The sequence below is a fragment of the Varroa destructor genome, unplaced genomic scaffold (genome assembly GCF_002443255.2).
Source record: "Varroa destructor unplaced genomic scaffold, Vdes_3.0 BEIS01000001.1, whole genome shotgun sequence".
Lineage (NCBI taxonomy): Eukaryota > Metazoa > Arthropoda > Arachnida > Mesostigmata > Varroidae > Varroa > Varroa destructor.
The window spans coordinates 60,174,120-60,190,543 of NW_019211454.1; the positions used below are offsets into that span (position 1 = coordinate 60,174,120).

General features: G+C 41.8%; 1 protein-coding gene across 16 annotated transcripts in view; it reads right to left on the reverse strand.

Annotated features, from left to right (window-relative positions):
- Nucleotides 1-113: 113 nt before the first annotated feature.
- LOC111243330 (uncharacterized) overlaps nt 114-16,424 on the reverse strand; it is a 67,011-nt gene continuing 50,700 nt past the window's right edge. For all 16 annotated transcript variants that reach the window (XM_086991868.1, XM_086991869.1, XM_086991892.1 and 13 more), the window contains 5 exons: nt 13,417-13,555; nt 12,779-13,002; nt 12,150-12,516; nt 11,480-11,888; nt 114-11,269 (listed from right to left, as the gene is read on the reverse strand). In XM_086991868.1, coding sequence (XP_086847994.1) covers nt 11,060-11,269; nt 11,480-11,888; nt 12,150-12,516; nt 12,779-13,002; nt 13,417-13,555 — 1,349 coding nt within the window. In that variant the 3' untranslated portion in view covers nt 114-11,059. The remainder of the gene's footprint in view (nt 11,270-11,479; nt 11,889-12,149; nt 12,517-12,778; nt 13,003-13,416; nt 13,556-16,424) is intronic.

A 16,424-nucleotide genomic window follows, 5' to 3' on the forward strand; every position in this document is an offset into this window, starting at 1 on the left:
ACCTGCCAGCTAACTAGTAAACAGCTAGCTAAATAAAATATTTCTTTATACTTCTAACATCTATAAAATAATTACCGTCATTCATATACTTCCAATAATCACATATTTACAGGTCCTTTTTAATAAACACATTTTATTCTGCGATCCGAGCACTCCATTCAAAAGTGTTTGTTGCAGAAGACAGTAGCAATGTAAGGTTGTAGATTTATTATATTAATAAAAATCTTCTACTTCTTTTATTTCTACACAATCAAAAAGTTGATACAATAGTTATACAAGGTTCATTTCGCTATTTTCATTTTTACAGCCACACCTGCGACATGCGCTCGTCATCGGCCAAAGCTCACCGACTTCTGTCGCCATCGCGCCTTTAGGTTCTAGGCCACGAGAGCGATGCTGAAAGGTTGGAAAGAAAGTTCCACCCGTATGGACAATGGTAAGCTACTACACAGACAGTCTCTACAATTCTCTACATAGTTGATATTTGCTTTGTTTTGTTTGGGTGCTTTTCCTCCCTCCACCAGGGGGTTAGCTACGTACTCACGGGCCCTGTCGCTATTTTCATTATAATCACTTTGTTATGATGAATGTTATTTTCAGGCTTTGCATGGGTCATTGCTGTGGTCTAATATTCGTTGCTCTTTCTTTTTTCTCGTCTCATCATTGTTGGTACCGGTATCGTTTGTCAAGTCCTCGATCTTTTATTATCTGTCCCAAGAGTGGTCTATTTTAGGCTGAAATAGGGCTAACAGTGTATTCGTTCGAATTTGTCTGGTTATCAATCTTATAATTTCTACTATTGTCATTGCATGTTATGGTCACTTTAGTCCGGTATTTTTACACAGCATTTATTAAGGCAGATACGCGAGAAATATCTGTTTCCCCTCCTGATGCTGTTGTTTGCGTTGCGATTACACAGGCTTTTGCATTGATTGTTATGTATTAATATTTACGTCCCATGTACCTGTCTGCGTATAATGGTACCATTGCAATGACGGACGCACCTCGCAGGCAAACCCGATAAACAGCGGTTCATGTCTTTCTTTATATCCACTCCGCAGTCTTCATCATGTCTTCTTCATTTCACTTGTTTTTTTTTTTTTATTATTTTTATTTAGATCTAACAACACCTAGTATTGCAGACGACATTTTCAGTGTCGAAGTAGGCCCGGGACCTTTTATACATATATGGTTGTGTTTCATATTTTTGCCTTATTGTACACCATTAATCATCATATCGTAGCTACGTGCCACCGGCCAATTCAGCGAAGAAAATAGCGACTTGACTTCAACCGTTTCATTCACCCACAACATTTCGCTTCGATACCTGATATGAACTTATCATTGGATGAAGCATTCTAGCGATGGAGAAGACTTTCGTTTAGGAAAATTGCTTAGATCCAATCCGTTGAACTTTCGTTTTATTCGTTCGTATTAATTACACCACATAGAAAAGCAATTGGGTTTAGTAGTGAAAGGTTAGAATTACTGTTTTCCGGTCTATTTATTGTGGTACACCAAAAAACTTGGCGTCTACTAGTGCGACATTACATACATGCTAGTCAAGCGCAGTGCCACACACAGAACAGCTCTGGCCGAAACTCTCTGCGGCCGCGATGAAACATTAGGTTGCATCATGTCGCTGCGGCATGGCACTTACTAGTGGAAAAATCAAATAGTACGCTTTAGTTGGCCATTCATTAGGGCTGAACGGAACTTCGAAATCAAACAAAAATCACATTACCAGGTTGTTCCTTTTTTCTTCCCCATCACGAACTTAACGAAAACGTCAATGTCAATCATGGCTTTCAGATTCGCCGGCTACCGTCTGTTTGTCGTTATAAACGAGTAAGGGGAAAAAATAGTTTTTGTTATTTCAACATAGCGTATGTGCATATGAATATATGTATGTATGTGTGCCTGTATATGGATGTGTATGTGTGTATGAATGTATGTATATTGGCGTTAGATACACGTTCTTCCTTAGATACAAAACTCTAGGGAGAACAAACTAACTTCCGAGTACTGGCAAAAAATGTAGGATGCCACAACAGAGGAGAAATCGTTTTTTTCCACACTGTCACTTGTTGCGACTGTGTTCTGTATGCGTTTTCTGATCGCGTTTTGTATCTTGCGTATAGTCATTGAGTTATTATTAGCATTTGTGACTAATCGTATCACCGTATTACTGTTTTCGCTGCGTTTGTTATACGAAAATGTCACTAATTCTATATTTATTAGCAACAGCTTAAAGCAAATAGAAGAAGAGGCGTCCAGCGCTGGTTGGTAACTTATGATCTGGCTTGTTGTTGTCTTCGTTTGCTGATTAGTCACTTGTCTATTACACCGAGTATATCATTGCAGTGTGTTACAAATCTTCACCCGCGCTTTTGCTGCTGTGCTTCATCAAATGTTTCCCTAGTCCAATTACCTGCTTTTCTTTATCAATATAACGTCTCTATGAAATATATATATATAATATATAATATATATATATATATATATATATATATATGCATATACAATCGAGCCCATTTTTCTTCATGCGCAAAAGGGGACTATGGATTTCCATTGCGTATCGATGTGTTACATATTTCTGGGCGTCCTAACGTAAACCAGTCTTCGTGTGTCTCTCCGCTGTTAGAGTAGTTTTTGTCTGTGTTCGTGTAGCTGCGTTACGGCACGTGTTGAAGTGAAGGTTTAAGATTGGTAGTATTCATCGTAACCATATTAGAGATAATAGCTTCATTGCTACTAACGTCTTTCCTATACAGATCGATATTCGCTCATCTCCAGTTCAGGCTTAATCATCACGATCAGCGCCATTCATGATGTTTTTAGGTTACTGACCGATGCTTGTCTGTATCGTTCTATGTGAGTTGTGTTTATGTTACTGTTATTGTTGTTTATGTTGTTATGGTTATTATCTCCATTTTTGCCCCTGGTACTGTCCGCCAGAGTGGGCCTGCAACGTTTTCCGTAGGTGTCACGTTCGTCACTTTTTCCAGGTACACCCCCCTTTTCACCCACTAGTTTATTTTTATCGCATCATTCTCACCGTCATGATCATCAAAGACTAATCATACTTTTACCATTAACTAGCATTATAATTCAGTACGCAGCAGTCGTAATAGTAGCAGTAAATAGTGATGATAATTGTGATGAATCGATCAATCGCTGGTCATCGTTTTTTCAAGGCGGTTTCATCACCTTATACTTCTAGGCATATATATATATATATATATATATATATATATATATATATATATATATATATACATTGTGTAACCGTTTGTGTCAATTTGTTGCATTGTAGTATTTTGTTATCATCAAGTAAGTATGTATGTTTATATATATTCTTTTTTCTTACCAACACATCTGTCTACAAGGCATCATTTACGAACAACTTTTTCATTAATTCTCGCTTTTCCCACTTCAGAACGAGCACTCCTCATTCATATACAGACATAGTAGTAGTAGAGTATGGGTCACCATGCAAGGGAAACCCAATACGGAAATGGGGCTACGCTTTTCCATTTGCCCACTGCAAAATGGGAGTGCCATCTACAGTGTTTGTTCAACACTACGTACCGCCTGTGTAGAATTTCCGACGATTTCATTTGAATTTGCTCTTATACTCATCGTAAGTTGACTAATACGCACGTTTCTATTATCCTGTTGTTGTTCTTATCGTTAGATTGGTATCGAAGTGTGATTTTGCCTGCACAGCGCTTTTTTTTTTATTACCTTTAAACACTCACTACCTACCATCTAAAAATCTACAGAGCGCACAAGCTGTTTGTTTGTTGCATCTGAAATCGTCGTGTTTCAGTTACGTGTTGTCTTCGGTGTGCGTGAATCGTTTCTGCTTAGCCAAGCTATTTTCGTATATTTCAGCTGCTTCTCTTTACAAAAATTTATCAAGCATAATTACAGGTAATAATAGTAATTGGTGTTACTGTTGTAACAGAAGAGACATTTGTGCAGATGACAAAGCGGGGAAAACCGTATGGTTTAAAGTGAATGAGTTTGTCAATTCCTTTTGGTAAGCCGTGTGGCGCATTGGACAAACGTCGTTAGGCAATGTCTCCCGTTTTTCCTACACTTGCCACTTGACTGTTCATTTTCTATACACAACGCTGTTGGACATGCAGGTTCTTCACAGGCGTCAGCGACAGCTTAGCTGGCCACGGCTCGTTTGAATTTACTTGTGTGCTAAACAAAGGTTCTCCTCTGCCCTTCGTTGCCAATAGCTAGCTATCGTAGCCAAAGCAGCGTTTTAGACACATACATGGACGTGCAGACGTTCACTCGCATCATCTTGTTGCAAGCAAGCATGTATGTCAAGGTCTTTTTCGAACAGGAAAATCACCTCAGGAACTGCCGCAATTACAACAAGGCCAGCAGCTAACCGGAACTGCAATTGGAGCAGTTGAAATTCTCACCTCTCGAAGTTTAGCCGATTGACTAGAGGCAGTCCGCAATCAACCAGCTAAGACTATATCGATAAGCTAAAAGGTTGGGACACAGAGCGGTTCTTCTACTATGCCTTCTTCCTGCACTGGTCTCACAATCATCAGCTAAATTCGAAGGCGGGCACGTGAATGCTTTCGAACGACGTCTGTTGCCCGTTGTTGACGCTGCTGTTGCAAGTATTCGCTTTATTATCCATTTCAGGCCGACTTCACTATTTTCACATATACACACATACCAAACAAACAAACAAACAAAGCTGGCAAACGAACGCTTTCACACACAGCCACGAATGTAACGTAGCATCTTCGCCCATCAGCAGCGTGAGTAATAATAGCAAGGTAATCATTTCGAGGCCGTTTTTTACTATTGTCGTTATTGTTGTCCAATTGGTGACCAACAAAGCGTAGAGAGGCGCGAGCAAAGCTAATTGACGCAAAGTGTGACACGTTTGCAGTACATGGCTTTCATCAAATGTTTTGTTGTGGTTCAGCAGGTTTCCATGTGCTAGACACTACGTGCGTCTGTATAAGATGTGATGGAATATGACTCGTATGCCTGCCTGGGGCATACGTTGCAGTATTTTCGCTGGGCAGTCTCTTTGACCGGACACATCAATTTTGAAGGGTTTAAATTAAACTTCATACGTTTATAAAATACAATCGCATTTATGTATACATATAATAAATATGACAGTTAATAATTATTGTACTCCGTGCTATTATAACATGTTGACTCAGTCGACTTGTCCGATGTTGGTTGCCTCTTGCGCGCCCCCGTTGCTTTTGTCAATGAACGAACGAATGACCGACAAAGGAAATACGGTAACCCTCAGGAAACCTTACTAGAAGTAACTGTTTTGTCGCGGACGTATACAAGAATGTGCTGTTTGTACCATCAACTGTAAAAGCCAATCCTTAGCAACGAGGTAACAACCTAATCGAAACAACGAGTTATTTGAATTGCATCCATCATTACCCATACAACATACCCATTAATGAAATAAATCGTTCAAACTGATACCACGGCAGCTGGCGGAGTGGAGGCCACAATCCGCTCGACATGTGTCTTCTCTTTCGTGTGCAAACGTTATTATGTTGAATCATCACGAGTACAAAGAATCTATATGTACACATTATATATATCCTGTAAGGACTATGTGCTAAAGACGTCACCCACTATGCAATCGTCGTCCGTGTGTTTGTAATTATATATATTTTATAAATCTAACATAACCATGGGGATGATAATAATAAGAATCGTGGCTAAGGAGTCGAACAAAAGCTGCTGGCGCCAGTGACCGAGGGTGTTAGGCGCCGAGAGGTGAAATGTCTTGTGGCGGAGACAGTGTTTCCGGCAGATACGGAGGGATGAGGTAGGTTTTTTAGCGTACGTACACATTGTGCCGCGTCTTCTGCTGTCGCCACGTTAAGTGGACATGACGATGTTTTGAATCGTGTATATCGATCTGTGTCATACTAAATGAAGGAAGCAATGATGGAGATAAGAAGGTGGTAAATGAGGTCGTTTATGCAGGTGGCTCTTTCTGTTGCTTTCACCCTACGCAAAGTGCATGGATCTGAATGGACTTCGTGGCTTCTCTATCATATCATCAAAATTTTGACAAAACAACTCGGTTCTACCGGTTCACAGGGACGTGTGTCAAAAGATGTAGTTAACGCATGGCAAAAGGGATACTACACCAAAAGCAAGGCTAAACCACCTACTCTGCTCAACCTAGAGTACGGCGCACACGAAAGCCTAACTCGGGTATGCAGAAATAAACGCTATCGTGATCGGATGAAGCAATGTCAATGTATAGTGAGGAGGAGAGTGGTTCGAACAGAAAATTATCGGAAAATTAACAGCAACAATATATATATATATATATATAAAAAACGTCAGTCCTTTCTAGATGGGAGGCGCCTGGAGCTTTCCTAAGTGAAGTTTTCTTAGTGAATTATGCTACGAAGCACGGAATCGCACGGTTCGGAGCACCGCAGGCGTTAATGAACCAGAACGACTAGAAGGCAGTATAGAAATACGAATTTCCCTTTTCCATTATATATCAACAGAACAACGATGACAATAACGCTCACAAACACATGCACAGTAGCCACAAAAGTAACAGTATGTCAACAACAATACTACAAGAGTAACAACGTAATAAAAACAGTACAATAAGAACACTAGATGATCATTCGCAAGGCGAGGCGGAGGTGTTATGCCTCTGACCAGCGTCGACCCAACGCGCCTCGTGGAATCGTGGGTGATTAAATTTCGTCTATTGACACCTTCGTGAACTGTAACTATGCCAACGTGGCAATAATTTCATCCTGTTTAAAACTAGAAATAAAATGAAACTTCCATTAAAGTAACTTAGAGAAATTATGTTAACGTAAGGTGCTTAATAGTACGTTCCAACATTCCACAATTCCCAACAAAGATGGGCCGCTGAAAGAGAACGTGACAAAAAGATGTGCTCTTAGTTCACACCGACGTACGTCCCTTTGGCGATCACGGAGTATCAGAAAGGAAGGAAGGATAGACAACTTAAAAGGCGTTACCGTTCAGATAAACCCACATATGGTAATATGTAGTGAACGATTACACACAAACCCACGTAATGAGTCACAAAAATAACAAATATAGTACTAAGACAAACTCATAAAACCCTGTTGGTATACTTTTGCGCAGATTGTATAACTGCAAAGATCGCAAGTTTTACCTGTCGATATGCATGCATTTAACGTGGGAACTGGACTTTGGTGAAGACATTTAGGAAACTACTATTGTACTAAACGTGGGAAGAAAGCTGATCCAGAAGAAGAGAACGGAAGTATCTATAGTTAATAACATTGAAATCTATTAATTAAAACAACGTAGCTCGTGGGTAAACATATATGGAGGGTCGAGTGAGATTAGGTCGGATATTTGTCTGTTTGAAGGCAGCTGTAAGTAGTGTTCCAAGCTGGTACTAATGAATCAGCTTGCTGGAATACGAACCTAGTGTATCCAAGACATAAGACATGGAACGTCAATTTACATTTATAGTAACACAAATAGGGGGAACAGTAAGCATGACGTTGCAAGAATCAGTTACGTGTATAGTTTAGTAAAAAAGATATGTTAAGCAGCAGCGTATATGTGCAGCGGGATAGTGACCCATTGTTTTGGTTTTTGAGACAATATGAATAGAAAGCCGCAAAAATAACTGCCTGAAGATAACTGAAGAAGATCAGCCGAGTTGAGGGATCCATAACCATCATTTCATCAACATTCCGAAACAACTTCCAAACAAACAAATCCTTCGGTTCGACTGATTTTCTTCAGTTATCTTTTGGCAGCTATTTTTGCTGCTTTCTATTCGAACCGTTCTCCTTTTCATTCATTGTCTCATCCGATCATGATAGCGTGTGCTTCCGGATGTCCACGTTAGGTTCTCGTGCGTGCCGCCCTATATGTTTAGCAAAATAGGTTCAGGCAAATGTATATACAAAATATAAAGTATACAATGTCTTCCATGCCTAGGTATTAGAGTTTTAATTGGGTTCGTATGCTAGCCGTTAAATTATAATCGCTCATCTTCTATGCGCTTGCAAGTCTTACTACCAAAATAATGGGTTACTATCCCGCTGCGTAACATATCCTTTTTACTAAACTATACACGTAACTGATTCTTGCAACGTCATGCTTACTGTTCCCCCTATTTGTGTTACTATAAATGTAAATTGACGTTCCATGTCTTATGTCTTGGATACACTAGGTTCGTATTCCAGCAAGCTGATTCATTAGTACCAGCTTGGAACACTACTTACAGCTGCCTTCAAACAGACAAATATCCGACCTAATCTCACTCGACCCTCCATATATGTTTACCCACGAGCTACGTTGTTTTAATTAACAGATTTCAATGTTATTAACTATAGATACTTCCGTTCTCTTCTTCTGGATCAGCTTTCTTCCCACGTTTAGTACAATAGTAGTTTCCTAAATGTCTTCACCGAAGTCCAGTTCCCACGTTAAATGCATGCATGTCGACAGGTAAAACTTGCGACCTTTGTAGTTATACAATCTGCGCAAAGGTATACCAACAGGGTTTTATGAGTTTGTCTTAGTACTATATTTGTTATTTTTGTGACTCATTACGTGGGTTTGTGTGTAATCGTTCACTACATATTACCTTATGTGGGTTTATCTGAACGGTAACGCCTTTTAAGTTGTCTATCCTTCCTTTCTGATACTCCGTGATCGCCAAAGGAACGTACGTCGGTGTGAACTAAGAGCACATCCTTTTGTGACGTTCTCTTGCAGCGACCCGTCTTTGTTGGGAATTTAAGCGTTATGTACACCGATGTCACGTTCTATTAAGCACCTTACGTTAACGTAATTTCTCTAACTTCCGAAAGTTTCATTTCATTTCCAGTTTTAATCAGGATTAAGTTCTTGCCACGTTTTCGGCACAGTTACAATTCACGAAGGCTGCAATATACAAAATCTAATCACCCACGATTCCACGAAGTGCGTTGGGTCGACGCTGGTCAGAGTCACCTGCTGTTGGTTGGAGCTTTGGCAAAAAGTAGGCTGCGGCGGCGAAAGACAAAACATTAAGCCGCGTGTTAGGCACTTTCTTTCTCTTCCGTTGTTTTGTGCATTCATATGTAGTGTTTCCATTGTATTGTTGCTATTATTACGTTGCTCTGTTGGCGACTGCTGTGTTCCGTGCCCTACGATTCCAGGCTTCACAGTCTACTCGAAGTTGTGAAAGACAGACGGAGAGTAAACTCCACTCCGGCACGGTCAAGACGCCCCTCGCCCAGAGAATGCTAGGTTGCAGTGCCACATGCCAGGTTGGCGGTCCGGAGCCGCGTATATATATATATATACAAGTTTTTACATTCATAATAAAGGTAATAGTAATAATATTAAATCAGTGACAGCGGTAGACATCGTCTGTCTGACTTATACAATACAAGATACAACGGACAACCATCGCTTAGCGACGACGTCCAATCTACAGTGTGTGTCTGAGTGCCGTTATTCTCCCAAAAACCTGTGTTGATTCCCATTTCCGCTCCCATTATTGCCGTTTGTTCGCAAGTATTATAAGCTTTGTCCCTTTCGTTTCCATTTTTAAATCTTTGTCTTCGTCGATCTCCACAAACGATGTCGCCTAGAATTTACCCCCACTTAGGCCCCTCTTGCTATATATGTGGATAGATAGTTGACTTCGTCAGTTACTAAGTGTCACGGGTACATTATGCAGGAGTTCAGTTGGCTGACACCTGACCTCTCAAGACCAGAGCAACACGTATTCAAGGTTTCGCACGGCCTGCCCTGCTTCTTACGAATGTTGGCGTCTTATGGGCCCTTGGATTCGCTGTTTTTCTTCAGTTATCTTCAGGCGGTTGTTATCGCTGTTTTCTGTTCGAACCGTTCTCCTGTTCATTATACATTGACATTATTTCATCCGATCACGGTAGCGTTTATTCGTGCATACCCGGGTTAGGCTCTCGTGAGCGCCGTACTTTAGGTTGAGCAGAGTAGATGGTCTAGTCTTGCTTTTGGTGTAGTGTCCCTTTTGCCATACGTTAACTACATTTTTTGGCACATCCCTATGAACCGGTCGAACCGAGTTGTTTTGTCAAAATTTTAATGACATGAGAGAGAAGCCACGAAGTCAATTTAGATCCATGCGCCTTGCATAGGGTGAAAGCAATAGAAAGAGACAGCTATGTACACAACTTTGTCTATCACCTTCTCATCTACATCATCGTTTTTTTTTAATTTCCGTATGGCACAAACTCATACTCGCGATTCAAGCTGCGCAACCCCACACACGGGACGTCGTCATGTCCGCTTACAGCAGTAGCAGAAGACACGGCACAATGTGTACGTACACTAAAAAACCTTCCACATCCCTCCGTAGCTGCCGGAAACACTATCTCCACCACAAGACATTTCACCTCTCGGCGCCTAACACCCCCGTCACTGGCACGAGCAACTTTTGTTCGACCCCTTAGTCACTATTATCCCCATGGTTATGTTAGATTTTCTTGACCGCTTCCTTTTTTGTTTATTGTTGTAGCTGTTACAGTTATGGATCGCACCACTGCCGTTATTATTGCTGCTGCTGCTGCTGCTGTTGCTTCCGCTGAAGCTGTTGCCAAAAGGACACCGTTCGCCATCTGTTTTTCTGTCCTAATATTCCACTAAAATTACGCTATGTGCTCCATCATCATCGTGATATCGCAATAAGGATCATGATTGTGTACGCTTGCTAGCTATTGACAACAACAACAATAGTTGCGTTGGTGCTGACTGTCGCTGACTATCGATCTTACGAAACAAACACCCGAGTTTGCAGAGTTGTGTAATTACTATCTGATCCAGAACGATCAGACGCTTCACTCTCCGCGAATCTACGCGACCGATCAATTATCGTAGTGTGCGAAAAAACAGAGGCATTTTTATGTTTGTTATTATATGTAGTGTAACAATCAAATAATCAATGGCAACAACAAACAGCATGTCCCGCGCCGTCCAGCTCTGGGCGGCGACGCTTAGCAGCTTTGTTTGTCAGCGTCTACTGTGCGGGTTGTGGCTGTTGAGGGTGATGGGAATGCGGCGGAGAGCCGGTCTGGTTGCCTGAAAGATATTTGTATAGGTACTTCTCAAGCTTGGCGAGTGCGTGTTTGCCCGATGTCGACTTTTGAAGCTGTTCTTTGTTCAGAGCAATCTTCTGCACCAATAGCTTCGAATAGTGGGCGTCTGCCACCTCTACCATACGTTGTACCTGAAGCAATGCACCACAACCAATTGTCACTGCTGTTAGAAGTAATCTGATGAATCAGTACACTCAGCATATAATGCTATCGGTGTTCGACGAGGGCGCCTAGATCGTGAGGAGTAAACTGAATTTTTTTGATTTATTAAATCGCAGTCAGGCGCTACCTACAGAGAGATCATACTAATCATAGAAACACACAATTCAACGATAACTTACGACATAGTTGGCAAAAGGATCCTTCATCATCTTAAAGATGCCATCCTTCGTGGCGCAGACCTCTTCCATGAGAACCGTTCGCTCGAGGGATGAGCCGTGCGTGACACACTTTTCCATAACGTTTGATGCGTATTTGTGGCACGAAAGTGCGACGACATTGCCACGAATAGCCTGAATAATGGCCGATTTATCCTTCGGCAGGCCGTGTTGCAGAATATACTGGATAACGTAGTTGCCATACTGGTCTTGAGCCAGGTCGAGCGTATTTCCATGGATCTCCTGCAGGATGGGTATCGATTGCTCGAATTTGCAGTACTCCAGCAAGCGTTGGATCACACGACAGGCGTAACTGTGCGAACATAATTGTCGCACCTTACCGATGCATTCATCAACGATGAATTGCAGATATCTATTTCACAAAACAAATGAAACAAACATATCTAAAATAGGCTGGAAATGCTATAGAGATGATACGAGTTTTTTTCACCGGTACCCATTTGTACTTTTAGTCTGTGGCATATCCAGTCAACCGTGTCGCTGCCTAATAATCGTGTTATACGGGTATCTGAACAAACGGCGTTGATAATTAACGAAAAATTTAAGAACGTTATATCGACTCCATTATAATTACGGTGGCTATAGGAGATTTCTTATATCGTCCGTGACTTACCCTGGCTCAATCGTCTCGAAGCACTTCTGCATGACGTGGTTGCCATTTTCGTCATTAGCGCAATGTACCACATGGCCTCGGAGTTCATCGATGAGCTTCTTGCGAATTTCGGGCGGCAGTGAAACGAGAGCCTTCTGCATCACCCGGCAACCGTAAATGTGCATCGTCAGATTAACAATATGCCCAGTCATCTTTCCAGCCAGGGCCAGCTTCTGTTCTTCCGAGCCAAAATCGAACAGTTTCTGTACGACATAATTGCCGAACTCATGCGTCATTAACGAATACACCCAAGTGAAGATCTCGTTGAAGATCATCTGCTTTTCCGTCGGAGTAGCTGACTCCAGTTTGTGTTGAATGAATCTAGACCCTACCAATCGACGAACGTACCGAACTTAGAATATATTTCTTTATAGTGCTTAGGCAGTCCATCAAACGACGATCGCTTACTGCTTTGATTTTTGTTCAATACGTACACACACACATACATATATATATATATAAAGTAAAAAATGTCTTCAGTATGTTTCTTTATTTTAGCATTTGCAAGACTCAGGGAAGATAAACCTTCAATATGGCTTGTTGTCCTGGGTTGCTACTGCGTGCGGTGAGTCAATTCAGTGGGGCCTTACCCTGCTGGTCTTGGGCGAACTCAATGACGTGTCCGCAGAGGTCCCTAAGCTCGAGATCGGGATATCTGTTGCTTTTGAACTCTTTGATAAGTTTTGTCTCGTTCTTCTTCTTGGTGACTGACACTTTCGGTGAAGTTAATCGGCTGCCGGGAGAGGGCCACCCGCTAACGCCACCCATTCCGCCAGCGCCGGCCATTCCTGGGCTCATTCCTGGGCCACGACTCCTAAAAGACGACCCATTGTCAGTCAAAACGGAGGGAAACTAAAGACAACTAGTCGAAGTAGCACAGAGACAGATATTGAGCGTAGAAAGCATTGGAAATTCTCATGAAAAGCGGTTCTAATTGCGCTGTCACATTGCTGAATGTTTCACGGGGTGACTATAGCGCCGTCAGCGAAACATTTTTACTAAACTTTTCGAGCGCATCAGCTCTACGAAAAACTTGGAAAAAAGGAAAAGGAAGAGATTGATCTATCTAACTACAAATAATGCTAGCTATCACTAAATAGACGTAAATTAATAAAAATACCTATATATACATTTTTTTTTAAATGTTTCTTTCACTATAGTCGAGAAACATGAAACACCTCGTTAAACCTTTACTGCTAATTTCACGTACACACAAGCAGAAACTCACCGCATATCATAGAAGTTGTTTTGTTGCTGAGGCATCGTAGATGGCGGTGCCCACCCAAACCTCATCGGCGAGTCGGGCGGAGGGGGCAAGTAATTGCCGTGTGGTGGGGGGTACATGCTGTACGGGGGAGTGTGCATGCCTGAAATAATACATGGTTGTATTTGACAACATATCAAACAATGACTGTCGGTATGCTGGCATATCGAATGAAGCACACGTTACTGTTGAATAATTTGCTGGACATTAACGAGATTTGCATTTAAGTTCTTGAGATTAGATACATTATAACTTGTATTCAAGGGTGGCGTAAATCGGTTTTATCGATTTTTGGACCTATAGGACACGAATACTAGCTGTCATTCTTTCTTTATGTTTTGAATTTTTACGTCCGGCATCGCCGCTCGCCATTTCATCCCTTAAGTTCTGGTTGGTTAAGAGAGAACGTCCTACAACATAACCATGGTGGCCAAGATAAGATAATAAGATGTGCAAGAACAATGCCTGCTATTCTATCGATCGGCCAATCGGCGCGCTTCAAGACCTGCGCCGGTTACACTGTAGTGATAGTGAAATGTAAATCCGATTAATGATCACTACGAAAGGCAAAACTATCTTATTTCTATATGATTATAGCATACGCGCATATAACAGCTTCATCTTTTAACGAATTATTCTAATGGAATAACTGAATATATATAATTTTCTCACACAATTATCTAGTAGGCAGCGTAACTGCGATAAGATCGTAAACCTAGAACGAAAATTGTCTATCCATAAATGAATCCATCGCAGTGGCTCTTGGTTTATCATTTCTACGATGCAAACGCTCAGATTTTTCTCTCTGCTTCTTTCTCAGATCGCCCCCAAGCCCCCAACGTTCCTTGGACCGGGCGTCCATTGCCAAAACGAGCCCACCGGAGTGTATTGTGAGGACTGAGCCTATCGTAGCGTCGTTGACCTAATGCTGCTGCTAATGCTGACCGAATGATATCTCTTCCGTTGAAACGTCGTTGACTGCCATCGTCATATGGACGGAACCAAGTGCGAAGGAGCGAAGGTTAGATGATGCTAACCACAACGCCGATGATGGCGACAACGGCGCGGCCTGAACGAACGCAACGCCTCTGATCGCTTACTAAGTCCTGCCATATACACTAATTACATTGACGTCCGACCGTCTAGTCTGCTTCATTGGCAGCCATCACAAGATGATTCTTTGTACTTGGTAAATCTCTGCCTAGATTCAGTGACTCGGACAAAATGACTTACAGACAGATGCTCTATATATTATTGACCAGACATCACAGACAATCAGTTCATAAATACGATCACACCCAAATACTCGATGCTCTCCTAATAATGCCTGAGACGATGCTAGAGACTCGATTCGGGAATGGTCATCGTTGAGGTCGGGCTCGTACGAGACATAACCACCCCGTACCGTAAAACGAACGGTTCGACTTCGGTTCTTTTTTCATATATCCATAGCTGCTAATTATTGAAATTGACTGCGTGTACAATTCGAACGCGTACAATTTAGAAAACACCGGAATGGTAAGTTTTTCTCCTTTAGCTTCAGTATATTGACAATGCAGATATGCTACTGTACTTTGGATAAACATGTCGATGATAAGCAAAAGATGCAATTTACTCTCGCCCGCCATGTTTACAATCACCGCAATGCTACCAATTTGCGCTCACAACGTTTGTTAAGGGCCTGATCAAGAAATAGACTATGACGAAACTCCTCCTACATCGTCTGTCTATTCTTAGTTTTCAAGCACAGACAACAAGGGTGTTTAGCCATTTTCTTTTTGTCTCACACATCTAACGAGATCTAACATGAGAAAAACTCCCTCACGAAGGATACACCAGGAGACGGCAGTAGCCATCATTATGGTTCAACTCGCCAGATATGCAGAGAGCATATTGTATTGGAAACTCTCATTACCTCAGCATACTGCAACGAGAACGTATCGTACAACTATTTCACTTAGACTGCCTAGATTGCAGCATGTAGCATTGATCTCATCGACTCAAGTTGATTGAAAAACTAACCATACAATATATGTGCGTTCTGAACCTTCCATATTGTCATATACTATAATAAATAGAATGGTAAACGTAGCCGGAGAAATCATTCTAATCTGATACGTAAGTTTATAAAAACAACAAGGTAACAAATATATTTTGAGGTCAAAAGATGCTGCCAAGAAGCAAATATCAGTCTGAATGCGTAAATACTCAGCCGAGACAGACGGAATTCGATAACTGCTCATTCAATCACGATGACAGCAGCAAAGTATTACAAGCCGCCCCATCTGCAATCTACAGTATTAAACTTCACCTGATCCATGTATTTGGCATTAAGACACAACCCATTTTCGTCATCAGACTCTTTCGCCAAATACGGTTCCTAGCACAAACACGTGTCTACGTTAAGCGGTAAGAGCTTTGGCTCTTACCAGACGTGATTCCATACACGTCGCCATTGCCCCTTTGCAAAGATCTGTGCTGATCAGACTAACATTATACCGCACTAATTTGGTACCCTAATACGCGCGGAAAGGCCCACACATGCAGAGATCGGAAACCCTGTCGTGCCACCTCCCTTCCAATGGCCGAGAGAAAGATGGCCTTGCAAATCTAAGCTCATCCAGTTCCACTATCTACAAGTACTCCCTTCTGCGAGCAGCCACCATTGCCGCTCACGCACGCAGACACTTGCGAAAGGACATACGCCCAACACTATTGTATTCACGTGACGTCTGGATGACCTGTGTTTCAACGGGACGTAGTACTTGGGTTCGTCCTGGGCAACGTCAACTGTCTTGGGCATTCGATTTCCTGACAACGCGTCGACATAGCTGAAGTTTAATGCTGCCGGCTATGTAGTGGCCAAAAACGCTTTTGTCGAATGGGTCGACTTGCTTGGTTCCTGGTACTTGTTTCGCATTGTAACCAGGATTGCCGTAGAGCCGCATTAAACCCATATGAAAAATGTATTC